This window comes from Castor canadensis, chromosome 2, assembly GCF_047511655.1.
Source record: "Castor canadensis chromosome 2, mCasCan1.hap1v2, whole genome shotgun sequence".
NCBI classification, from domain to species: Eukaryota; Metazoa; Chordata; class Mammalia; order Rodentia; family Castoridae; genus Castor; species Castor canadensis.
The window spans coordinates 182259096-182284651 of record NC_133387.1 but is presented as its reverse complement, the minus strand read 5'-3'; the positions used below and the strand labels follow the sequence as shown (position 1 = coordinate 182284651).

The window sequence follows — 25556 nt, the reverse complement described above, 5'->3', positions numbered from 1 at the left end:
CATTTCATTATAATACCTGTGTATGTTGTGTGCATTTGTTACTTGTGCCCAGAGTAGTGGGGTTTTCTTTGTACCTCTAGGTACAAACACTAGGCATGCAGTAGGCATGAATGATTGACTGTAAATGAATGACTAAATGAATGGATGAAAGGGGAAATGTTTCCTATGGAGCTGGGACCTGAGGGTGCTTACTCCTTCCTGGGAAGTTGGGAGCCAAAGGAAGAGGCAGAACCAGAGTTTACAGGGGTCTGTTAGGCCTGTTTCTGTCACTTTTTTGTTGTTGTTGTTTTTGGTGTTTGTGTTTTGAGATGGGGTCTTGAGCCCAGACTAATCTTGAACTAATGACACTCCTGCCTCAGCTGGGATTATAGGAATGGACCATCACAGTTGCTTCATTTTTACTTTTTATTACCGGTTTTTGCCCCTAAATTGGGTCCTTTTTCCCTCTCTTAATTGTGGAGCCAATAATAAGACCAACTTTATTCTCTGCCGAGGACAGAAGTGGGAGATAAATCCAGTCAGCATCCAGTTTAGAAATATGGAGTAAAAGAAATGGGGGAGGATGAGGGCTGGAGGAGTGGCTCAAGTGGTAGAACTTCTGCTTAGCAAGCATGAGCCGGCCCTGAGTTCAAACCCCAGTACTGCCACAGGGGGGAAAAAAGAGAGGGAGGGATAGGTTAATGAATGAAAGGGAGGAATATTCACGTGTTTTCTGGGCATGGGCAGAGATTTCCTGGGTAATTTGGATACAACCTCGTTTCCAGTTGTTGCTATGGCAATTGTCAGGTGTCATGGCACTGGAGATGTGTCATTCATCATGCAGGTGAGATGTTAAGTATTAAAGCTGAGGTTGTCTGGAGGTCACTCTGGCAGCCATCTTAAATCCAACTGGTTTGGCTAACCCACTCAAAGAGGGACTTCTGGCCCACAGGCATCTAATTTTCAAAGATAAGCAAGATTGGGGCAGGGAGAAATTTAGCTAGGTCACCCAGGCATTACTCAGGGTCACATTTTCACTTAGTAGTCAGAACAGAGGGGGTGATAGAGACCCACAGGTGAGGCTGCCAAGCCCAAGACATTTTGGCTCCACTTTTCTCTAGAACTCCCACTATAGTTCATACCAGCAGGTTTCAGACACAGAAGAGCAGAGGGTGCCTTCAGGCCATCAGAGGGCCTGAGACCTGGCCACTTGCAACAGCTACCCCATGACCCTCTTCTGGTGTCTGGCCTGTGACTGGTATTGAAGAAATCCAAAGTGGCCCCCAATCTGAGAAATGAAGGCTGATGAGACAAGTCAGGGCTAGCAGGAGGGGACAACCTGGTAGCCAAGATCAATACTATTTTGTTTTATTTATTTTTCTTGTAATGCTAGGGATCAAACCCAGGGCCTTATGCATGTTAGACAAGTACTCTACCACTGAGGTACGACCCCACCTATGTCTGTCTGTCTATCTCTCTCTCTCTCTCTCTCTCTCTCTATCTATCTATCTTAAAGACAGTGTCTTGGTATATTGCCCAGACTGGCTTCAAACTCCAGGGCTCAGGCAATCCTGCTGACTTAATCTCCCAAGTAGCTGGGATTCCAGGTACAAACCATCACACCCAGCTCAAGATAAACAACATTTTAATGTGATATTTTAAAAATTTGGCAAAGTATGACCCTTGGTTTGGCTGTTTGGTTTTGTAAAAAGGTTTTATTGGAACTAGGGCTGGGATTAGTGTGAGTCAAATGAGACAGGGGTATGCTATCCAAGTGGAGAGTTGATCTTATCTTTTTGTAAAATTTTAATACTTTGTTCTGATTTTTGGCATAAATTTGTGTGTGTGTGTGTGTTTGCAGCAGAGTTTTGCTGTGTAGCCCAGGCTGGCCTCAAACTCGTGTTCTTCCTGCCTCAGCCTCCCATGTACTGGGATTGCAGTTATGCTCCACCATGCCTAGTAATGGCACTCTTATTTTCTAAAAACATTGCATTCACTGGGCGCCACTGGCTCACACCTGTAATCCTAGCTGCTCAGGAGACAGAGATCAGGAGGATCCCAGTTTGAAGGCAGCCTGGGGAAATAGTTCTCGAGACCCTATCTCAAAAAAATCCCTCCACAAAAAAAGGCCTGGTGGAGTGGCTCAAGGTGTAGGCCCTGAGGTCAAACCCCAGTACTGCCAAAAAAAAAAAAAAAAAAAAAAAAAATCATCAGATGTCCTAAATTTAATTACAAGGACCAGGAGGGGTAGATACGGGAAGTTAATCAGCTAATAGCTACCAACATAAAACAAAATTTTTCCACATTCCTCAATGTGTGTTGAAACTCGTACTTAAACTCCTGGCAGTGGACTGGGAGCCTAGCAAGAGTGAGGCTGATTCAATTCTTTGTATTCCTAAAAAATAAAGAAAAGGAGAGAAAGAGAGAGGGAGGGAGGGAAGGAGGGCCAGAGAGAGAGAGAAAGAGAGAGAGAGAGAGAGATGGGGGAGAGGGAGACACATGGGTGAGAGAGAGAAAGAGAAATAGAACCTGCATCCTTTTTTTGTTTTGTTTTGCAGTACTGGGGCTTGAACTCAGGGCCTACACCTTGAGCCACTCCACCAGCCCTTTTTTGTGAAGGAGTTTTCGAGAGAGGGTCTCACAGAACTTTTTGCCTGGGCTGGCTTCAAACTGAAATCCTCCTGATCTCTGCCTCCTGAGTAGCTAGGATTATAGGTATGAACCACCGGCACCCGGCCCTTTTTTTTGAAGGGACTGGAGTTTGAATGCAGGGCTTCATACTTGCAGAGCAAGCGCTCTGCTGCCTGAACCACACCTCCAGTCTATTTTGCTGTGCTTATTTTGGAAATAGTAGTCTCAAAAACTAATTGCCAGTGTTGGCCTTGAACCTAGATCCTCCTGATCTTAGCCTCCCAAGTAGCAAGGATTACAGGCATGAGCCACTAGCACCTGGCTTCAGGGTCTCATTCTTTGCCTAGGCTGACCCTAAATTCCTGGGTTAAATTGATCCTTCAACCTACCCAGTATCCGGGCCTACAGGTGTGCACCTCCACACCCAGCTCACCATGGCTCTTATAACTACTGCCTTCTAACTGCCAGCACTTCTCGGCCTCCAGTCTGTTTTTTACCCTACGGCCAGAGCACGATCTTTCCAAAGTGCAGACAAACAATAATCACTCTTCAGAGTAAAACTATTCCAAGGTTCCATTTGTAAAATTTGAGCTATGATTCACATACCATAAAATTCACCATTTTGAAGTGGTCTCAATGTATTTTCACAGAATTATGCAACCATCATCTTAATCAAATGTAGAACTTTGTCCCCCTGTTTTGGTTTTTGAGACAGTGTTTCACTCTGTATCCCAGGTATCCCAGACTGGCCTCCAAGTAGCTATCCTCTTGCCTCAGCCTCCCAACTGCTGGGATTATAGGCATGTACCACCATACCTGGCATATTTAGAACATTTTTGTCACCCCCTAAAGGAACCTGGTAACCTCAGCAGTCACATCCCCAAACCTAAGCAGCCACTAACCAACTTTTTGTCTCTATGGAATTTTCTGGTTATGGACATTTCAGTAAAATGGAATCCTACTGTGTGGCCTTTGTGTCTGTCTTCTTTCAGTTGGCTTAATGTTTCAAGATTCTTCTATGCTGCAGTATTAATCCTTTTAATGGTGGAAACATGCCATTGTGTGGATAGGCCACACTTTGCCATTCATTGATTGATGGATATTTGGGTTGTTTCTACTTTTTGGTTCTTTTGAATAGCCAAGGTGTGCAGCTATATGTTCATGTGTCCACACGGGTAAACATGTTTTCAAGTCTCTTGAGTGTCTGTGTAGAGGTGGAATTGCTGGGTCACACGGTACCTGTCATCCCAGTAAATGTAACATGATACGTCACTGTGATTTTCACTCACATTTCTCTGATGGCTTCTGAGCCTCTTTTTATGTGCTCATTGGTCAATATTTCTTCTCCGGACAACTGTCTATTTAAAGTCTGCCAGTTTTCAAATTGGCTTAGGTTTTTTTTTGCTTTTGGCGGTACTGGAATTTGAACTCAGGACCTCACGTTTGTTAGGCAGGTGCTCTACCACTTGAGCCATGCCCCATATCTTTTTGCTTTAGTTATTTTTGTGATAGGGTCTCACGTTTTTGCCTGGGTCAGGCTGGCCTGTGATCTTCCTACTTGTGCCTCCATAGTAGGTGGGATGGCAGGTGTGTACCATCAGGCTCACCTTCTTTTCTTGAGGTGGGGTTTTACTGACTTTGCCCAGGCTGGCCCAAACTGCAGTCCTCCTCAGCTTTGCCTCCTAAGGACTTGTCTTTTAATTACTGAGCTGTAAGAATTCTTGACTGTGCCCTCAGCAGGTCTCCTTACCTCCTGCCAGCATGAGCATGAGCGGGTTTTTAATCTGCAAATTGGGTCTACACAGTGAAAGTACTGCCTAGGGTTGATGCTTGGCAGCAAGCAGATGCTAAACAACGTCAGCTCTTTCTCCTGCCACTAAAAACTGCTTACGTGGAGCCCAAATCTGTCACCCTGGGAATTCCAAATGTTGGTCTTGGAGCCACAGGGAACACAACTTTCTGTTTTCCCCTTGGAGTCTGTCCTCTTGATATGTCCCCTTTCCTTCACTGCTTGCAAATGTGGGCCTCAGCCAGACATCCTAGCGAGGCAAATGCATTCCATGGATAATGGCGGAATTATCCACGGTTTCTGTTATTTCTGTCAGGATGCGAGCCGTGTCTGATTCTTTACACCTGGTAGAGGCCCTTTGCACCTGTTAAGTACCCAATAAGTATGAATGGACCTACGCATGGCTCCCTTGGTCAGGGTACTCCAGCCCCGAGTCTTTTCTCCCTTCCTCAGCTGCAACCCAGGGCCAGGGAGGGAAGCAGGCAGTCTTAATGTCCTGGCTGATCTTTCATTAGTTCATTCTTCCAGCCAAACCCTGGCTCTAAGACATTCATTAGCTGCCTGGATGCTGGAAGTTCAAACTCAAGGTGATGGTGGGGTCATGCACCCTGTGTAGCTCTAGAGAATGTGAACCTGTTCTCTGTAGAAGCCACACCTGTGTTAAAGATCCTGCAACTGCTCGGCCTTGGCTGACTAGAACTTTCTGACTGTGGACAAGTGGGATGTTGCAGATTGAGAGCCAAAGTTATCTTGGTTATCTTTAGCCCCCACCCACTCTTTTTTTGATACAATCTTTTTATGTAGCTCAGGCTGGCTTTGAACTCACGGTCCTTCTGCCTCTACTCTTGAGTGCTGGAATTACAGGCATGTGCTACTGTGCCCCGCCCTTCTTTAGTTCATTTTAATAGCCAGTTACTATCAACCTCTGTGTCTGACCTAACAACCTAATGACTTTCAGATAAAACTCTTGGAATGCCTTGCTAAGCTTGACACATCTCTAGCCTCCAGCAATCCTAAAGCTAAGAATGCTGGAAGTAACATCTGAATCCTATAGAGAAGGTTTCTCCACTTAGCTCTAGCCTGCCTGCCTCCTGCCCCTACCACTGCCACTTGTAAACATATTGACTTAGGACTTTCTCTTGTTCTGTGATTATAAAAGCTAAGTAAGCATTTCCACAGGGGAGCATGTCATTCTCGGTGACTTGAGTCCATACTTCCTCATGGTCACTCATATTTGGCTCAGAATAAACTATTTCCTTAAAGCAGGAGTTGTTTTTTTATGTTGATGAGAAGAATCTGTTCCAAGCCTCTCTTAGCTTCTGGTGACTTCTGGCCACCCTTGGCATTTCTTGGCTTGTAGAACATCTCTCCAATCCTTCTGTTCTCACATGAACTCCCCTGTGTGTCTCTGGCTCCATCTCTCTCTCTCTCTCTCCATCTCTGTCTCTCTCTTTCTCTCTCTCCCCAGCATTAGGGATTGAGCTCAGAGCCTTGTGCCTGCTAGGCAAGTGCTTTATCAATGAGCTACACCCCAGCTCAAATCCCTGCTTCCTAAAAGGACACCAATGATATTGCATTTAGTCTCCATTCTAATTCAGTGTGCCTTCAACTTGGTTACATCTACAAAGACCCTGTTTCCAAATAATCATATTTCCAGGTTCTAGATGGACCTGGATTGGGGAAAGGAGGCGGGGCACTGCTACTGCTAAACAGCATAGGACACAGGTTCCACTCTCAAGGGGCCCAGAGTCCTGTGGGGGCTGCACCTAGGGCCTACTGGAACAGAGAGCTCGTATGCAGAGGACACTTAACCAAGCCTCCTGGGCAGGAGTTGGGCATGGAGTGGACATTCCAGCCAGAGGAAATGGTGGGAGTAAAGGCATGGAAGGGTGACCTGGGGTGTGCAAAGAACACCAGGAACTGGCAGTGATGGGTTGAAAGGGGGATCAGTGGTGATGGCGATGGGCCTGGAAGGAGACCAGGGGACAGTTATGGACACCATGGGTCTTATCCTGTAGGTGATTGGAAGCCATTAGAAAATTTTGGAGCAGCAAAATGAAAAGGTAAATGTGCCTAGAAAGATGACTGTAGCCTCCCCGTGGGAAGAGTGCAAGAGTGAGACTGTCACTCGGCAATGGAGGGAGAGGCTGTGGCTGGTCCAGGCTCGAGCTCCGCTGCTGTCACTGCTGATGTGGATTTTGGCCAGGTTGCCCCAGCTGTGCTTCTAGAGATAAACACCATTCACATACAACACAAACATCATTCTATAGGTAGAATTTGACCTTCATAAAAGGCAGGCAGAGAAAGACATCGGAAATTGTTTTCTCAGAGCAAAGGTTGAATTTCCAGAGAATCTGAAGTTAAGGCTGAGTTTTCCAATAAGCTAGCTGATCTCTGCTTGGCATTTTAGACCCCATAGGGTTTGCTTTCCATTGATTTTCCTGTGGAATCTCCTTCAGGTGCCTGATCTTCCTCTCACGCTCTCAGGTTCTTGTGCAGTTCTGGTGAGACCTGACACTTTCCTACAGTGGGAAAGAGTTGGGCAAGGAAAGGCCTGAGCAGCGTAGGGATATCCCTGGGGCATCATTTCAGGGCTAAACAGATCTTTCAAGGTCCATACATCCACAGGACTCTTCTCTCTGGCCCAGTGGTGCCTCATTGCTGCCTGCTCACTGGCAAAGGCCCCCTCCCATTAGGACATTGTGATGCAGTCTTCTTTGATCTAGACAAAGGAGATTCTCCACAGGCAGCTGTAATTGTGTGTTTGACATGTTGGTATCCAGTATGGGTGGGAGTTGATTGGCAGTTGAAAGGGCTCAGGGCCTGGCTGTGGGACCACCCACTGTCTGGTGGAGGTGGGTGATGAACTGTGTAAGAGTGTCATCCTAGAGAGATGCAACTGGGGGTGGCTGGGGAGTAGACACTTCTTGTGGCATCCTAGATACCTGCTTTCATTGACTCATTGAATTTCTTGATTCATAGGGAAAAACTGAGAGAGACAGAAATGGACCAAAAAGACTGCTGAGTGTCCCCCCACCCCAGGCTTTCATTGTCTTTGAGATATTTTGCAGCTCTGATAGTTGTGGGAAACTGGTATCAATGCACTGAGGAAAGACCGTGAGGCACAACAAGCATCTATAAGACAGGAAGTGAGCTCTCTCCTGACACCAGATGGGGGAAGGAGGCCTGGATCTTGGACTTCCAGCCTCCAAAACTTGTGAGCAACGGATTTCTGTTAAAGCCATCCAGTCTATGTTTTTTTTTGTTATGGCAGCCCAAATAGCCTAAAAAAGCTATATTTGTGGTTCTTTGTAGTTTTTTTTTTTCTTCAGCAGTGTGGATGGAACCAAGGCTTCATGCATGCTAGGTATTTACCTTACCAATGAGTTATACCCTGAGCCCTCTTTGAGTTCTTCTTCCTTTTAAAATATAATATATACACACACATAAATATTACTCCATATAATTTTGAGCTACTGGAGTTTGAACTCAAGGCCTCAGGCTTGCTAGGCAGGAACACTTGAGCTACACTCCCAGCTTCTCTTTGAGTTTTTTTTTGAATTGGAGTTTGAACTCAGGGCTTTATGCTTGCAAAGCAGGTGCTCTACCACTTGTGCCACACCTCCAGTCCATTTTGCTCTGGTTATTTATTTATGTTTTGTTTTGGTAGCACTGAGGCTTGAGCTCAGGGCCTCACACTTGCTAGGCAGGCATTTTTATCACTTGAGCCACTCCGCCAGCCCTTTTTTGTGTTGGGTATTTTCGAGATAGGATCTCACAAACTATTTGCCTGGGGCTTCCTTCTGATCTCTGTTTCCTGAGTAGCGGGGATTACAGGTATGAGCCACAAGGAGATCCAACTTCTGAGTTTTTCTTTGAACCAATCATCACATCTTACTGATTCTTCCATTAATTGATGAATTAAACAAGTTTTTCTGACACAGGTAGATTTTATATTTCTGTAAGTCATAATTTTATCATTAAATAAAAATTATTGCTGGGTGCTCATGGTTCACGCTGGTTCATGCCTGTAATCCCAGTTATTCAGAGGCAGAGATCAGGAGGATTGTGGTTTGAAGCCAGCCCCAGGCAAATAGTTCCAAGCTCCAATCTTGAAAATACTGAACACACAAAAAAACAAAAGGCTGGTAGAGTGGCTCAAGTGGTAGAACGCTTGCATAGCAAGCATGAGGCCCTGAGTTTTCCCTGACTGGCTGATCATTTAGCAAACATTTGTTGATGACTTCTTGGCTAGGGCTGATGCTGGGAATACAAAGATGAATTAACACAGTCCCTGTTCTCAAAGAGCCCACTATCTGGTGCAGACAGCAGGAGGGTCATCAGTGGTCCTGAAGGGCTTTCGGTAGAGACTTGGAGGCAGGGTTGGATTTTCTGGCTGGGAAAACCTTAAGTGTGGGAATCAAGCAGGCAGGCCTTGCTCTGAGTCCTAAATTAACCTTTTTTTTGGTGAGATTGGAGTTTGAACTCAGGGCTTTGTGCTTGCAAAGCAGGCACTCTACTGCTTGAGTCACACCTCCAGTTCATTTTGCTCTGGTTATTTTGGAGATGGGGAGTCTCACAAACTATTTGCCAGGGCTGGCCTTGAACTACAATCCTCCTGATCTGGGCTTCCCAAGTAGCTATCATTTAAATTTACCTGTTTAAATCTTTGTGACCGCAAATAAATTAATTTTCTTATCCTGAAGTACAAATAGTAGTATTTGATCCTTAAAGGCTCATAAGAAATAAATGAGGGGCAAAGAGCTTAGTCCAAGGCCAGGCATTTACTAAGTGCTCAATAAATGTTAGTCTTCCCATGCTTCTTGGCTATGATTTCAGAAGAACAAGGAAGGCCCCTGATTACTTTTCTGCTTGCTTGGTGACACCTGAAATTTGTTCAGAAGAGGGAAACCCTCTCATTACATAGGTAGCGAGGGACTCCAGTGTAAACAGCCTGGGACAGGCAACGCAGACTGCCACACATCTTACTGTGTAATTTCCTGATACCAGGGCTTCCGCTTCAGAAGTTATCATGAATGCCTCGAAAGCACTTCCACATCTCTGACCTCATTTAATCTCCCCAGTGTTGATCTGGGAGGGCAGGGATCCAGGATTGTCCTCAGAACCGTGAAGTAAGCAGCTTGCCCAGGTTAGCCAGCAGCCAGCAGGAGCTCTGGACTCAAACCATATCCCGGAGAAGGGAGAGAGGGTGGAGGGAGGAAACCAGAAAAGGAGGGCGGAGTCATTCTAGAAGGGAACTTGGGGAACCCACCCAGTAGAAGAAACAGCCTCTCAGGGAGGAGACTCAAGTATCTACATGTGGCTTCTTTATGAACATAGATGGGCAGTACCATACATGCCTATCTTGTGCTTTGGTCATATTCACCACATCTATTGCCATGTGGTTTTAACCAGGTTGGGCCTCCGTTTCTTCTTTTAGAAAATGGAGTTAGAAGCACCTACTTTCTAGGGTTTCTGTAAGGGCATGGTGAACATGGTTGGAATCCCAGCATTTGGGAAGCTGACAGCAGGAGTTCGAGGCCAGCCTGGACTACATAGGGAGACCCTGTCACACAAAACAAACAAATAAAGACAAAGCAAAATAAAATGGAGAAATAGGTTAAAGCGAGCTAGGTGTCCAGCACAATGCTTGACTGGAAGGCTGCAGGCCACACAGGCCACACAGGGCAGGGGCAGGTCTGCTTTGCTCACTGTGCTGCTTCCAGCCATTCCCAAAGCACCAGGCGTGTATAAGTACTCCATAGTGTTTGTTGGAAGAAAGACTAAGTGAGTAGACTGGCACCAAGCAGCCATGTTGTTATCATGGCAGGGAGCAGAATGATGTGACAAAGAGGGGCAGGTGAAGCCAGGGCTGCAGGCACAGGGAAGTCCTGGAGGGTGAAGGGAGACAGAAGCTTCAGTCCATGCAAACCCAGGGGCAGCACCTGTGGGTGGTCTACAGGAGCAGCCTCCAAGAGAGCTTTGCTGTGACCCTACTCAGGGGTTGGGGGTCACGGACAGATCAGAAGAACCCAGAACCACTTCACATCGGGGCCAGATGGTCCTTCCTTATTTCCACTCCTTCTGTAATCCTCCTCAGACCAGGTTCCTATCCCATCTCTGGTGCTGGGAATTGAACCTTGCATAGGCTAGGCAAGAGCTCTACCACTGACCTACATTCCCAGCCTCCCCGCCCCCCACCCCACCCCTGTTTTTTTGGTGGTCCTGGGTTTTGCACTTGCAAAGCAGGAGCTCTACCACTTGAGCCACACTTCCAGTCTGCCAGTCCTTAGTTTTCTTTGAGAAAGGGTCTCCATATGTAGTTCAGACTGACCGTGAGCTCTCCATTTTCCTGCCTCTGCCCTCCCTAGTGCTGGGATTACAGGTGTGGCCCACCATGCCTGGAGCCTCCTGGTGAATTTCTATTGATCCAGATAATTTTGAAGGAGCCTGTCCTTAGAGGAGGCCAAAGGGCCCCCGAGGTCCTGAGTCACACAAGTCGCATGGTGTATTTCCCTCCAAGTCTTCACCTGCTCCTATAGCCTCCTCCCTCCACCACTGCCGCAGGCTCCATTCTAGATCACTTGGAATTGCTCAACTCTCTCTCTTACTTAAAACAAAATAAACAAAACTCACTCTCCCTTGGCCCCACCTGTCTCTTCAGATAACATCTTATCTTCCTCCCCCCCCTCCCCCGGCATATCTCCAGAGAACTCTCTTCTTGCTCTCTGTCATTCACTTTTCAAACCACACAGGTGGTTTCCCTCTGAGTGGAGCCAGCAGTGGTCTCCAAAGTCACCAATTCACCTTCAATTTCTAAACCCATCGGCCATCCTCAGGACAGTTGTCAAAAGACAAAATTACAACAACGTAGTTTAAAAGATCTTAAGTGGCTTTCTTTTTCTTTCTTTTTGCAGGGATTGAACTCAGCCTTGCACTTGCTAGGCAAGTGGTCTACCACTTGTTAATTGCTTCTATTTTTAATTATAGAACAAGTTACATTTCATTCTATAACATATGATAAGTATTCTGGTGGTCCAAGAAAAGAAAGTTGGTTTCTAGACAGGGAAGAGCTTAAAGAAAGCAGAAACAAAACCCAAAAATGAATTGGTCATTTCAAAGTTACTTTCCTTATATGTTGGGGACAGGGAGACAGAACAGTAGGAAAAGAGCTGATTGGTTTACCTCAGGTTACTTTAGGTTACCTTTTTTGTGTAAGGATTAAATCAGGGAATTTTATTATGCCAATTGAAAGCAGCCTGTTTGGGAACTTTGGCTGTTATCTCTCTAATCCTGATTTCTCAGAAGCTGAGATAAACAGCTTAGTTTCAGCTTGGTGACATGGAACTTTAGCATGAGTGACTCCATTTTGATTTTTAGTTTGGCCTGTTGGGACCTCATGCAGAGGCTTAGTCTCAAACAATGGCCTCCTATAATTTTTATTCAATAGTGACTTGAGCAGCATTGGACAATGTGAGCACCTGCTCTGAGGATGTCCACCCTCCTGCATTCCCTGATAGGCAACCTTCCTATCCCCTTGAACTTGGCTGATCTTTTGGGCTTCCTTCAATGGCAGCCCTCTCTCAGCCCTCCCATCCCTGTCAGTGCTCTTTGATTGTATGCAAGGTCCTTGCCTGTTTTCCCTCTGCATTCTCCAAGTGAGCTCATCTTCCCTATGGCTTTAATTACCATCTAGAGGTGACTGCCTCTCCAGTGTGGGCTTGTCTTGGGAGCAGCAAATCCGCAGCCACCTAGGAATATCTCTGCTTGATTCCTCACAGGCCCCTCCATCTCCACATGTGTGAACTTGAACACATTCTGAACACCTTCCTTGCCTTCCTACCATGCTCATTATCTCAGCAAGTGTTCCCCCAGTTGCCCATCAGAAATCTGGACTTGATTTTTGGCTCATCTTCTATTTCACCCTGCACATTCAGTCTTTCTGTTTGATTTGCCCACTTGTTCCTTGGGTTTATCTCCTAATTAGCTTTCCAACACCTCCTTATTGTCCTTTGCTGTGGACCTCAACCTAGCAGCAGAGACCTGCTCTATTATTGCCTCTTTCCTCAGGGGCTCCCTGCCTTGGTCACCTCAGCTCAGTGGGTCAGGCTCTGTCTCATGTCTGGGGCTTCTCTGTGTGGCTTCCCCCTTCCTCCAAGGCTTCCTCAGCCTCTTTGAAGATCAGTGTCATGGTTAAAATGGTTGGTTTGGGATCCACAGACCTAGTTAACATCCACAGGCATCACTTGCTGACTCTGAGACTTTGGACGAATTTCAGTTTCCTCCTATGTAGCTGGTAGCCAGTGTGAATCAAGTGTGTGTCTCTAGTGCTTGGGTATGTTAGAGAAAGTTCCTCATGGCTGCCAAGGAGTCAGGATCTTTGTTTTGGAAAATGAGCTGTTGAGTGTGAGACAGAGAGCTCTCTAGTTCCAAAAATGAAACTGGGGAAGACAGGGATGAAGTAGGGGCTGAAGTTCTCTAGAGACAAAAGCCAGAGGAATTTGAGCAGAAAGAGGGAGACAACAAGGGAAAGGGGAGGGCAGGGAGGAGGGTCCTGTGGCAGAGCTGGCGTGCAGAGGCCAGGGAGTGAGAGACGGCGGGACTTGCAAGGATAGGAGGTCTGGGTTTTAAGTTTTGAGCTGCTGCCTGGAGAGAGTCCTACCTCCCTATCCCCTGTCCCGTTATTCCCAACTTTTAGTAAAATTGTCTTACAGTTCTGCCATATTTTACTAATTTTTCTTTGTGGGTGGAAGAGGATTAAGGAAAAGAGCCAGGTATGGTGGTGTGTGCCTGTAATCCCAGCACTCTGGAAGCTGAAGCAGGATTGAGAGTTTGAGGCCAGCCTGAAATACATAGTGAGATCCTGTCTCAAAAAGAGCAAACCAAGCTGGGTGCTGGTGACTGACGCCTGTAATTCCAGCTACTCAGGAGGCAGAGATCAGGAGGATCAAGGTTCAAAGCTAGTCATGGCAAATAGTTTGAGAGACCCTATCTCAAAAAAAAAAAAAAAAAAACCATCACACACACAAAAAAAAGGTTGGTGGAGTGGCTCAAGGTACAGGCCCTGAATTCAAATCCCAGTACCACAAAACAAAACAAAACAAAACAAAAAAAGGAAGGAAGGAAGGGAAAATAAAGCAAAAAGCAGAGCCACCACACCTGTCACCTGGACTCTTCTTGTCTCCAAGTCTGGCTTAGGTAGCCCCCTTCTGTAGGTCAACAAGAGGACAAAAAGAGACAGGAAGTCAATCGCTGAGTCAGAATAGGGTGGAGAGCAAAGAGGAAGGAGAACAGGGACCGGACTCATGAAAGGGCCAGGTGCTGCTGTTCTTGGGAATCTTGGAGTGTGTGGAAGGCGCCATTTTTATCTGAATACCAAGGGAGAGAGTGACTCCCTCCAAAGCCCGAAAAGGACACCACGAGGGCACTGGGGCTTGTGAGGATTAAGTTAGATGGTGTACTGAATTAAAGCTTCTAGCCCCAGGCTCACACACAGGAAAGCCTTAGAAATTTAGGAGTGACTATTTTTTCAAAACATTATAGCATTCCGTTTTCTAGATAGCAGGATGCAAATGTCTCACCAGAAGGCAGGAGGGTACCACCCCCACGCTGCAGCATGTCTCCTTGAATCTTCCCTTGGCACCCAGTTCCCTAATGGGGACATATGGCTGCTGGCGACACTGTCCAAGCAAGGACAGTCTGACTGCTCTAGTTTAGATTTTGAATGGCTCCCACGGGCCCATGTGTTGAAGGCTTGGTCCCCAGCCTGTGCTGCTCTTGGAGGTGGTGAACCTTTAGGAGGTGGGGCCTAGTGGGAGGAAGTTAGATCATTGGGGGCATGCCCTTGGAGGGGATATGGGGACCCTGACCCTCCTCTTCTTCTCTCTTTGCTTCCTAGCTGCCTGCCATAAAGTGAGAAGTTTCCATCCACATGCTCCCACCATGATGTTCTGCCTCACTACAGGCCCCAAAGGTCTGTTGCTGTGGTGGAAGTTAATTCTGTCAGACTCAGAAAGCATACACCAAGTATAGTGTTTTAACATGTGGAGTACTTTAAACTAAAAAAACAAAAAAAAAACCAACACTTTCAGAACCAGACCATGGACTGTGAGACAAAAGATAAAAAGATAACTTTTCTCTTTTTTTTTTTTTTTTTTGTGATACTGGGGTTTGAACTCAGGACCTACACCTGGAGTCACTCCACCAGCCCTTTTTTTTGTGATAGGTTTTTCCAGATAGGGTTTTGTGAATTGTTTGCCTCAGCTGGCTTCAAACCTCGATCCTCCTGATCTCTGCCTCCAAAGTAGCTGGGATTACAGGTATGCACACCAGTGCTCGGCTATTTCAGGTATTTTTAAAAACAGCAACAGAAAGCTAAAACACTGACCTTATCTATAAGTATCCATTTAAAACCCTGTTATCATTCATTACTATCATTTTTAATGATACTATTCTTCTGGGACCTCTGGGACAGAAGGTGGTCCCAGAGCACCTTCTGTCTGTCTCCACTCATCTGTCACTGAGTGCCAATTTTGGATTGCTATTTTTCTAGTTAGATGTAAGAAATCTGCTGGATTTTCACGTGTTCACAGAAATAGAATAGTTATTTTTTGGTTCCATCGTGTATTCTGTCTTCCCGTTCCTCCAATTTTGCTTTAAGCTCTTTTAGCCAGAAATCAAATGGCTATTTCTCCTTTGGTTTCTTGTGTCTTAGGCACAAGAGTGGCTCCCAGGGTGTCTGCTGCTGCAGTGGGTGTTGACTCTGTTGGACCCAGAAAGCAATACTACAATATGGTGCTCTGACATGCTGAGTACTTTGAACTGAAAAAAAAAGAGTCTCAGAACTGGGGCTCTCTGACTCTCTCCCACCCTCTTTTTTGCCTCTCCTTCTCCCCAGGAGCACAGGTTTATCTGAAGCTTCCTGTCTACCCAAAGCCCTGGTCCTCCAGGGGATTAGTGCACAGGAAAGAAAACTAGAGTTGAACCCGGATAGACTTTGCCAGGACTGTTGTCTGCTTTTTTATTGTTGTTGTTTGTTTTGTTTTATTTTAATTTTTGCTCACTTGCCTCCCCTAAAAATAATTTATGTCTCTCTCTAAATAGCCCACGTGCCCCACCTCCCAAGTTTGTGATTCTCCCTGAGTCATGGGGTCCTTGCTCTCCTGTGATGCTCTGTGCATTGGTGTGCCTTCTGTCCTGTGAATCTGTCTGTTGTCAGTTTGTTTCAGCAGACTCAAGTATTGAAGTTTCTGAGGGGACAGGACAAGATCCCTTTGCCCCTAAAACTCCATCCTTGCATGTATCCAGAGAGCCCACAGCTGGGCAGATGGAGGTTAGGATCAGCCCAGAAGCCCCTGTTCTGTCTTTGCCTGTGTCTTCAATCACGTCTCTTGTGATGTCTGAGTTGTGCAGCTATGGTGGAATCAAACCAGGGGTCTTTGGGAGAGAAGGGTGAGCAAGGTGGAACTGATGGACATGCCTGGGACATGGGGCTGTGTCTAAGAAGTCACAAAGCCTGCTTCATGAGATCTCAACAAGAGACACAGTCCCTTGTTGAGCAAATGTATATATATGTGTGAGCTACCTATAATAATAATAATAATAATTATTATTATTAGAGATAGGGTCTTACTATGTAGCCAGGCTTGCTTCAAACTCATTGTTCTTCTGCCTCAGCCTCCGGCGAGCTAGGCGAACTGGAATTTCCAGCTCGTGCCATTACAGAGCCTTGCTCGCATAGAATTATTGATGTGGAGAAAATCGTTATCTTTTGGACTGCAAAGAGCATCAAGTTGGTCACCTTTACCTCTGACCCGTGCAAAATCTCCTCTTTCTTCTCTGATGGGTTTTACTCTTTTTTTTTTCTTTTTGTAGGACTGGGGTTTGAACTCAGGGTTCATACTTGTAAAGCAGGAACTCTACCATTAAGCCACATCTCCTGTCTATTTTGCTCTGATTAATTTGGAGATGGGGTCTTGTGAACTAATTGTCCAGGCTGGCCTGGAACCATGACCTTTCTGATTTTAGGATTACAGGCATGAGCCTGCCTCTAGTGATAAGAGAGCTCACAACCATTAGAACAGGAACTTTTGGTCACCTAACCATGTTTATTTCCCCCAATATTCCCTTTTCTCCTTCCTAAGTCAGAATTTGATTTTAATTAAATATCTACGCTTCTCCCTGTGCTGGGGGTAGCATATAACTGATCTAGAGTTGTGGTGGCCTTATTTCCCTTCCCAGTGAATGACTCAGGTCAAGGGCATGGGTACATGACATGACTGTAGCTAATGAAGTGGAAGGAAGCTTCTGGAAAAGTTTTTTTTTAAAAGAGACAGAAGAAAAAGCTATTAGAAATTTGTGCCTGGAGATGTGATATCTGGAATTGTGGCAGCTATCTTGTGAACATGAGGGTAGGCAATCTGAAGGTGAAATGGACAGGTTGAGGCTACATTTGAGTAGAAATGTGTAAAAGCAAAACAAAATAAACACACACACAAACAAACTGGAAACAATGTAATTCATTGACTAGCTAAGTGAATCAGCTTTTGGGTTGCATTTATTGTGTGTGTGTGTGTGTGTGTGACAGGGTACTTCCCTTATGTAGTCCAGGCTGGCCTGGAACTTTCAGTCCTGCTTCAGCCTCCTAAAAGCTGGGATTACAGGTATACACTACCATGCCTGGATGCGTCTATCATTTTAAGCAAACCCCAAAAGTTGTTAACTAATTTTAAACATGAGGACAACGAAATAGTTTACATGAACTTCAACTAAACCAGGGATCTCTAATCCTAAATGTTTGTGACTACATTTCGAACCTAAAGACAAGACCTGACATTCCTCTCTGTTACATTTCACTTATTGATTTTTGGTTTTCATCTAACCTTTCATTTCTTACACATATTTTCCAATTTAACTACACAAAATATTCCTAACTCTTCTATCTCTTTACCCAGTCAACACAATTTCTTTTTCTTTTCCTTTTTTTTTTTTCTTGTGGTACTGGGGCTTGAACTCAGGGCCTACAGCTTGAGCCATTTCACCAGCCCTTTTTTGTGAAGGGTTTTTCGAGATTAGGTCTCACAGATCTATTTTCCTGGGCTAGCTTCAAACCATGATCCTCCTGATCTCTGCCTCCTGAGTAGCTAGGATTATAGGCGTGAGCCACTAGTGCCAGGCCAGCACAATTTCTTCATTCAAGGAAATAATAAGAAATTTGAGAGGTGCTAGGCCAAGAAGAAAGCTTGGCCACCTGGCACTAAGAACCTCCCTGCACCAGTGAACAGACATTCTGAGTCCACCTCTCTGCACTGTGGAGCCCACGTTTCTCTTTTTTGTCCCCACTGGGACAAAGACCTTGCGGAAGACAGGATATACTGATTGTGTTGCTCATCCAGCCTCCTTTATTCAAAGTGACGTCAACAGACCTGCGCTGGGCCTGTCTGTTTCCAGGGTTCAGACCTCAGTCTAGGTTTGCTCGTGTATGAGGAGGGATGGGCACTTTGTGTCTTCTGCACATCTTTTGTGGCTGGCCTATGGCTCTGACTTGGGAACTGCACTGAGCTCTGGTTGGCAGGGGCATGGCTGGAGTCTCTCAGTCCCAGGGGCCCTCGATGGGACTAGGAACTTGGGAGATGAGGTTTATCCTTTCTAGGACATGGTGCTTCCTTCAGCTGCCTGAAAGGCAGCTCATTCCTGCTCCCCACTCATTCTTGCTCCCCACCTGTGCAGGTCTGGTCTCCTCCCTGCATCCTTTGGTCCCTTCTTGGCCCACGGCAAAGGAGTTGGTCTATGGGCAGACATGAAAAAGTGAGGGAATATGGCAACCTTTCAGGGCAGGCCCAGGTGTTCCAGGACTCTCTCCGCCAATGACACATGACACATGTTAGGAGACACACCCTGTGCTAGGCCTGAAGGTTTGGGGCCAATGGCAGATGGGAGTCTTTCTTTATGACTTCCTGGGTTGGTTCTCTTCCACTCAGAAGAGAACAGATTGGACCAAGACAGGCCTAGAAGCTTCATAGCCCCTAGAAGGAGGAGGCGCTAACAACTGGGAGCCCCTAGGCCTCCTGGACCTCCTGAGTTCTAAGATGGGCAAAGAGATGTGGCCAGACTGAGGTGTCCCAGGCTCTGAGGGCTAGCAGAAGCTGTGAACTGGCCCATACCGATGAGCCCCTGCAGGGGGGGTTCTGCCCAGGTGCCAGAGATGGGGGAGAAGGAAGATGGAGTTTTGAGTCCCAAGGTGATTTGGGGGTGCTGGAGAGTTGGGGGAGCCACCACAAAGCTCAGATTCCCACAGAGGAGAGCAGGGTCTCAGGCTCAGAGCAGTGGGTGCTGAGCCTGGGAGGTTGACAGGGAGTCTGGGAGTTTCCATGAGAAGATGGGGAACAGGTGTTGGTGGGAGTTCACCTTGGTACGTGATTGGTATGCCCACCCTCTCTCACCGAGACCTATGCTCACCACAGACCTCATACCCATGGTCCACCTGTGCGTGGCTGGAGGGAAGTGGGGGCAAAGCACTGAGGTCTGGTGGAGGAACTGGGGTGTTGATGAGCTTCTTTCCCGGGTTGGCCCACACAGGGTGTGTGTGTAAGAGGGACAGTGTCTTCCCCATGGAGGGCCTAGGGAGGCCAGTGGAAGGTGGATGGAAGCAGTGGCCCCAGGCACGGGTGGGCAGCCAGCTCCGGGCAGCAGTCCTCCCAGGCATCAGCTCAGAGGTCCTGGGTGGGGACTTTCATCCTGGAGTCCTAGGGAAAGAGAGGAGAGGAAGAGGAGAACATGGGGACGGCAGATGCCTCCCACGCTCCAGGCACTCCTAGCTATGCATCCTCACAGCTCATCTCAGTCCGTGACATTGTCTCCATGGTGCTGGAAGGTGGTGGTCAATCTCCCCCCTCCACAGGCTCTGGAGGTTGACCACCTCCACCTGAAGTCCCAAGACAGTTCCTTGGGGGAGCTCACTTGGGGATGGGGAGGAAGAGGGTCTGCTCTGTGTGTAGGCTGGGTGAGTTTCCTGGCCTTGCCAGCAGGGGGAGCCCTGCCCACCCCAGCTGCTGTTTCCCAGGGCCTGACTGGCACCCAGGAGAAAGGCCTCTGCCCTACCTTCTAAAGACAGCCTAGCCAGAGAGCCTTGACCTAACAAATGGACATGTCTGCTGGCTCTAGGGATGTCTCCCAGTTTTCCATCCCACCTGACTGGCCTGTGTGACTCCTGGCTTCCCAGGAGGTTGGACATAAGACAAGTCATTAGATTCCCAAGGCCCTCGCAGAGGTGAGTCTGGGCCTTCCTACCTCCAGGTCTGGAGAGAAAGAAGACCACCTGAGGAGGCAAGGGGGGCCCAGGAGGAAAAGCCACCCCCAGGAAGGGAAGGGAATTTCCTACAAAGGGCTGGTTTGGCAGCACAGGCCTGTATGGCCCCAGCCTGCACATTCTAAACCGGGGCAGCTCAAGTCTCAGGGCAGGGCTTGCCCAGCACTGCTTTGTGCTTGGTCACCTCAGGGGCTCAGGGGAGGCTTCCCTGGGCTGGGAAATTCAGGAGGCAGGAATTTTTCTTACTCATCACACCACCCAATATTTTCCATGGTCCTGCATCAAAAATATCCATGGCTGTCTGTGAGGAGTGGACAGAGGCCAGGTGTGTGGGGTGCCTCTAACTGTGCGGCCCAGTATGGCTGCCTGTGGTCATGTGTCTCTATTGAAGTTAAAATTAAATGACTTGCTGGGTGCCAGTGGCTCACACCTGTAATCCTAGCTGATCAGGAGGATCCCAGAAGAGGGCAGACGGGCCCCAGGCTTCGGGGCAGGCTGGCAGCATGGAGCCTTGGATGTGCTTTGGTCCTGAGTGTCTGTCCACATGCCTCTTTACAATATGGAAAGAACAGTCCTGCCATACTGTATTTGTGACTTTGGCGCCTTGGTCACTTGCTTAGTAAAACAGGACCATAGAGTCCTCCAGGCTGCTTCTGCCCATGATGTAAAGTGGTACCGACTGAAACTCAGCACCTGTCTCTCATTCCTGCCCCACCTCTGAGGTCCTGGAATTCTAGCTTGAGTTCTTCAAAATTATACTGTGTGCAGAGTCTGCTTCCTAAGGAGGATTTGAGACAGTCAGCCGTTATTTTACAAATGAGTAGATAAGCATCAGGAGGCTTAGGGGCTCAGTCAAGTCAAGAAAAATTTCATAAATGCAGTCTTGGTCTCTCAGTCCCACCTCCCACCCCATCCTGATGCCTTTCTCCCCAAGGACCAAAGGCTGTAGGGAGGACAAGGTACTAGAGGCTCAGGAAGCCCAGCTGGGGATGGAGCTGAGTGTCTGTTAGGGATGATGGGGGATTTTGAAGTGGCTGCCTAGAACCAGGGACGTTTGGGCCCTGTCCTCCAGGATAGCATCAGGCATACCTCCTGGGCACCTTCACTCTCATCCCTCTGAACTACAATGCCAGAGAACTTTGTCACAGCAGTAATGTTGACAGCAACAATGTATTGAGCACTTACTCTAAGACGGACATAATCCTAGACGCTTTACCTCTATTCACTCCTTTCATGCACTCAACAATTCTGTAAATTCAATGATAGCCCGATTTAAAACATCATGTAACTGGGTCCAGGAGGTTCAGTGACTCGTCCAATGTCACTTAGCCCCGGAAGGGGTTGGCTGTATCAGCTTTCCAGCCGGTTCTCTGAATCCCAGTACAGGAAGCTTTCCACAACCATAGCCACCTCTCTAGCACCGAGGCTCTGGCTGAGAATGTACTTCCCAGGGTGCCGGGATGCAGGACCCTGGCCTGTCAGGGAGAGTTACAGTCTGATGGGGGTGCTCCTGGCAGCGCCCGGTCTTTGATGGGGGAGCCCAGCTTTGATCTTCCTTTTGAAGTCCTGGCTCTGGAAGCAGCAGCTTCAGTTGGGAGAGTGTGAGGGGACAGGGGAGATGAAAGGGCAGGGAGCCAGAGAGAGAGAGAGAGAGAGAGAGAAGGGGGGCAGGGGTGGACCAGGAGAGAGAAACAGATGTGTGAGGAGAGCAGGGAAGCCAAGCAGCTGGGGAGAGGGAGAGAGAGAGGCTGGTGGGAAATTGGCTCTGGAAGAAGGCAGTGCTGAGGGAAATGGGCCATTCCAACAGGGAACGAAGGGAAGAGGGCTGGGTGGTGCAAGGGGGGCATGGGGAGAGAAGCCTGGGACCACTGGCTGTGGGGCCCAGCTTTGCACATCTTCTGACCAGGAGTTGGGGCTCTGGGGTGAGCATGTAGTTAGCATAGCCCCTGCTCCCTCACCTCACCTCACCCACTGCTCCCAGCCTCAAATTCCTCCTTCTCTCCCCAGGGAGATGGCTGTGTCTGGCTGGTTCTGCCTGGGCTGCTTGTTGGTGTTAAGTGGTCCAGGGGCTCCAACGAGGCCTCATGGAAGGCATCAAATGGCCACAGAGATGGGTGAGGGGAAGGTAAGGAACTCACACTGGGACTTCTATTGGGGGTCTATGGCCCAGGCCTATATCCCAATCAAGGGGACAGAGAAGGATGGGGGAGAGCCTGCCTATGTGGCCGTGCACCTGTTCCTGTCTGACACCCAAGATCCTCCTGTGGGGCTGCCCAGGCAGACACATGAGAACATGTGGTGGGAAGGGGCCCTGGGCAGATGGGGCTAATTCTCAACTCAGCGGCTCCCTTTACCCCTCTACCTCTCACATTCTCCACTCCCCACATCCCCAGGTCCCTCACCAGTTCCTTGTAGCTCCTCCCTGTCCTGGGTACCTTGGTCCAGTCCCCCAGACTCTGAACCCAAACAGAGGGCCCCTGGCTCTGCTGAGGATGGGTGTGTTTGGCAAGGGAAAGCCAGTGAAGGAGGCAAATAGAATCCAGCCCTTTCCTGGGTGTCTGCCAGGAGCGCCCAGGATTATACCACTCCGGCCCCACAAACTTCAGAGGGCCGGGAGGGTATCCAAATTAGGATTTATGGGATTAATGCTTTTTTCTGCCCCCCACCCCAGCCTGTCTCCCCTACCCTGAGCCTCCTGCTGTTGGGCCTCCCCCTGAGCCAGACCTCACAAGAAGCTGCTATGGCCCAGTTTGTGGGAGACAGGGAGGTCAGGGAACCAGGGAAAACAGTTGGGCACCCAGCCCCTCCCTGGAGCCCGCGGCATCGCTTCCTGGTGAGAGAGTCCTGGCTGTTTGTGGGTCTTGGAACCCAGCTGGCTCCTGGGAAGGAGAACTTTCTTCAGGGGTCTCTAGAGAAGCCTCTCTTGGGGACACCCCCGTTGCACCAGCCTTCACTGGACCTGCCAAGCTGCCAGATCTGCAGGACTCTCTCACACTGCACACTGAATGTCACTCCTGGCCAGTCCTAACTCCTTCATCCTATCCTTCTCTTCCCTCCTACCTGCGCACCCCTCAAACCAGCCCAAGGACAAGGCCTCCAGGTCAGGGGCCTCATCTGCAGCTGGAGGGTGGGCCCTGCGGCCTAAGCCCAGCCCTGCCAGTCCAGTGGCTTGGTTGGATGGGCCTTTAGCTTCCTATCTCCCCACCAGGGAGGGCATGTGTGTGCTGAAGCCCCTCTGATCTTGGCATCTCCCTGAGCCAAATGTCTGGATTTTTTTGTTTTGTAGCTTCCTTGTAACTCACAGTATCTTTCAGGGCCCAGCCCAGCCCCCACCCCCTGCAGAGCTCATTGGCTCCCCTTTAGCCCTTGGACTTAGGGGTCCTGAGCTATCCACCTTGCTGGGAATCCCTTGAGGCCAAGGACCTCCTTGAACCAGAGGTGCTCCATAAAGGTTGGATTTTACTGTTCAGCTGGGCCAAGGGAGGGTCAAGGGGAAATGTGGGCATGCAGCCTTGCTCCTGGGGACCTCTTGGTAAGAAAGTTAAGTGGAGTGTCCAGATGTCTGGTGCGGGCTGAGGAGCTGCCTGTGATGCAGGGAATGAGGCAGCTTCTGGGAGCCATGATTATAAAAGAGGACTGCTGGAACAGGAAGTAGCTTGGAGATCACTGGGTATGGACGCCTCATTTCACAGGTGGGGAAAATGAGGCTCAGGCAGAGGGAAGATGTTGTGCTCAAGGCAATATTAGTTGGTGCCAGGAATGGGACTGCATTTCAGACCTTTGGGCTCCTGGTCTGAGTCCTTGTTCTGCATCTGCCTAGCCCCTGACCCCCTCTATTTTGGAGGCCCAGCTATGCACCCCTCCAACCCTCCACACAGCTGGGCACAGGTACTGCTGGGAAGGGTGAGGGGCTGGCAGAGCAGAGGGTATGGGCAGGCTGTACCTGTCATCCAGAGCAGAGTGGGTAGCTAGGGGTCACACACTAGGATGAGGTCAACTGGATGGTGGCATATTCCACAACTTCTCCTGGCCCTGGGATGGTGGTCCGTGGCCCTGGCACAAGTTCGAGGGCTGAGGTATCCAGCTCTGCATAGTAGACATCAGTGTCTTTTAGACCAGAACCCTAGGAATGAAGCAGAGGAGGAAGAGATGGTGGGAAGGGATGCAGGGTGGGGTGTGGGGACAGGGGACAGGCCCAGGTGGAGACAGCCCAGGGCCAGGCATTGGGGTGAGGTGTGTGTGCAGGGGGGTTGGGTGTGCAGTGGGAATAGAGGGAGACAGGGAGGGGTGGAATATTGGGGGGTGAGGGGGAGAGAGAATCAGAAAACCAATTCATCAATGACAATGGAGAAAGCAAAGGTTTGGAAGAGGTGTTTACAAAAATGTGCCTTGAGGCATTTACGTGCTCTTCTAAGCTGTGTCTCTAAGGGGCACAGGTGGTCAGAGGCTGGGTGGGTCCCGCTCCTGGCTTCACTGTGCTTTTCTCTGAGATGATTTAGGTCCACCTCTCATTTTGCAGAGGGGAAAGACATGCCCAGAGAGGGATCATGCGGGGTGCTCAGGGTTACAGAAGTTTTTAGCAGAACAGGGGAGGAAAGCATTAAGTGGAACGTGGAGTGAGGGGCTGGCTTTGGATTTTAGCGGGGCCACTTGCTGTGACATGTCAGGCAGATTTTTCAACCCATCCAAGCATCGTTTTTCATTTATAACACTGAGAATAAAATTTATGAGCATTATCCGTTAAAGCATAGGGCTCTCTAACTCCCACCCCGGGCTATTCATGGCATTGCATTATTTGGGCTTTTAGTTTGATTTGGAAATTATTACAATAAGTTGAAAGGGAGAGGCTGTCCTTGCTAAGGCTTGGAATTAGCACTTCTGATAACTCATTCTGGGGCTATGCCAAGGCCTTCTCCTTCCTAGGGCCTTGGTTTCCCCTCCAGCTGAACATGAGGCTGGCTTGATGACCCTTTCAGTGCTTATCTCTGGATCTTTTTTCACTACCTCCTCCTCCTCAGATAGAAAGAATGTCCTGTCCACAGGGCAGGGCTGAGGGACAGCTGGAGTCTCCCAAGCCAGAAGGGCAGAAGACCAAGGGCAGGACAAGGGCTCCATACTAACGTAGATCCCACAGGCTGGCCTGAGGCTGTTGCCCACTCTTAGTTGGGTTGTCTGTGTAGTATGCAAGGCCTAGTGTCCTGATTTCAGTTGCCCTCCAGCAACTCCAATGATGGAGGTCAAAGACACATGGCAGGGCTAAGATTAGTATAATTAGCTCTTGATTTCTCACAAGAGTCACACCTTGATGCCTTCTCCCTTGGCTGTCTGGAGTAGGGGGTGGAGGGGACACCTCTTTTCCAAAAGGAAGGAGACCTGGGAGGAAGTTGGTGTGCAAGAGGCTAGAGACAGAAGGAAGAGGAAGGGGCTGGATAGAAAGGAGGTCTGGGTCCCAACCCATAGCCTGAGGGCCTGGAGGATGGCTGGGATGGGAAAGAGGAGCCAAAGCAATCAGGGCAGTATGTGAACAGGTGTGGACAGGAGCTGCTAAAAGCCAGAGGCCCCCAGGAGGCAGTGTAGACTTGCTTGTCCCCATGGCTGGAGAGGCAAGAAGTGCCTTCAGAGTGACTGCCATTCTGGGTGGTGTGGAACCATCCTGCAGAAGCAGGGATTGGAAACATGGACCATGTCTTCATTCATACACCAGTGGTGAGGCAGGACTGAGCAGACACCCCTCTTGTACTGTCCATCACTGTGAGGATGCCATGGATGGGTGCTTAGGTAGTTGGGAGGCCAAGGGTGTCCTGGGGCTACCCAAACTCCACAGGTCCACGGAGACTGTGTGCCTAGAGA

General features: G+C 48.5%; 1 protein-coding gene and 1 long non-coding RNA gene across 2 annotated transcripts in view; one reads left to right on the top strand and one right to left on the bottom strand.

Annotated features, from left to right (window-relative positions):
• Positions 1–25556, top strand: part of LOC141420890 (uncharacterized) — a 36713-nt gene that overhangs the window by 8434 nt on the left and 2723 nt on the right. The window contains exon 3 of the long non-coding RNA XR_012445600.1: positions 21714–21831. This is a non-coding gene — a long non-coding RNA (uncharacterized lncRNA). The remainder of the gene's footprint in view (positions 1–21713; positions 21832–25556) is intronic.
• The window catches only part of Nectin1 (nectin cell adhesion molecule 1), a 101444-nt gene continuing 93687 nt past the window's right edge, over positions 17800–25556 (bottom strand). Inside the window, exons 9-10 of the mRNA XM_074066539.1 lie at positions 23650–23829; positions 17800–19143 (exon numbers count right to left, since the gene is read on the bottom strand). Coding sequence (XP_073922640.1) covers positions 23689–23829 — 141 coding nt within the window. The 3' untranslated portion in view covers positions 17800–19143; positions 23650–23688. The remainder of the gene's footprint in view (positions 19144–23649; positions 23830–25556) is intronic.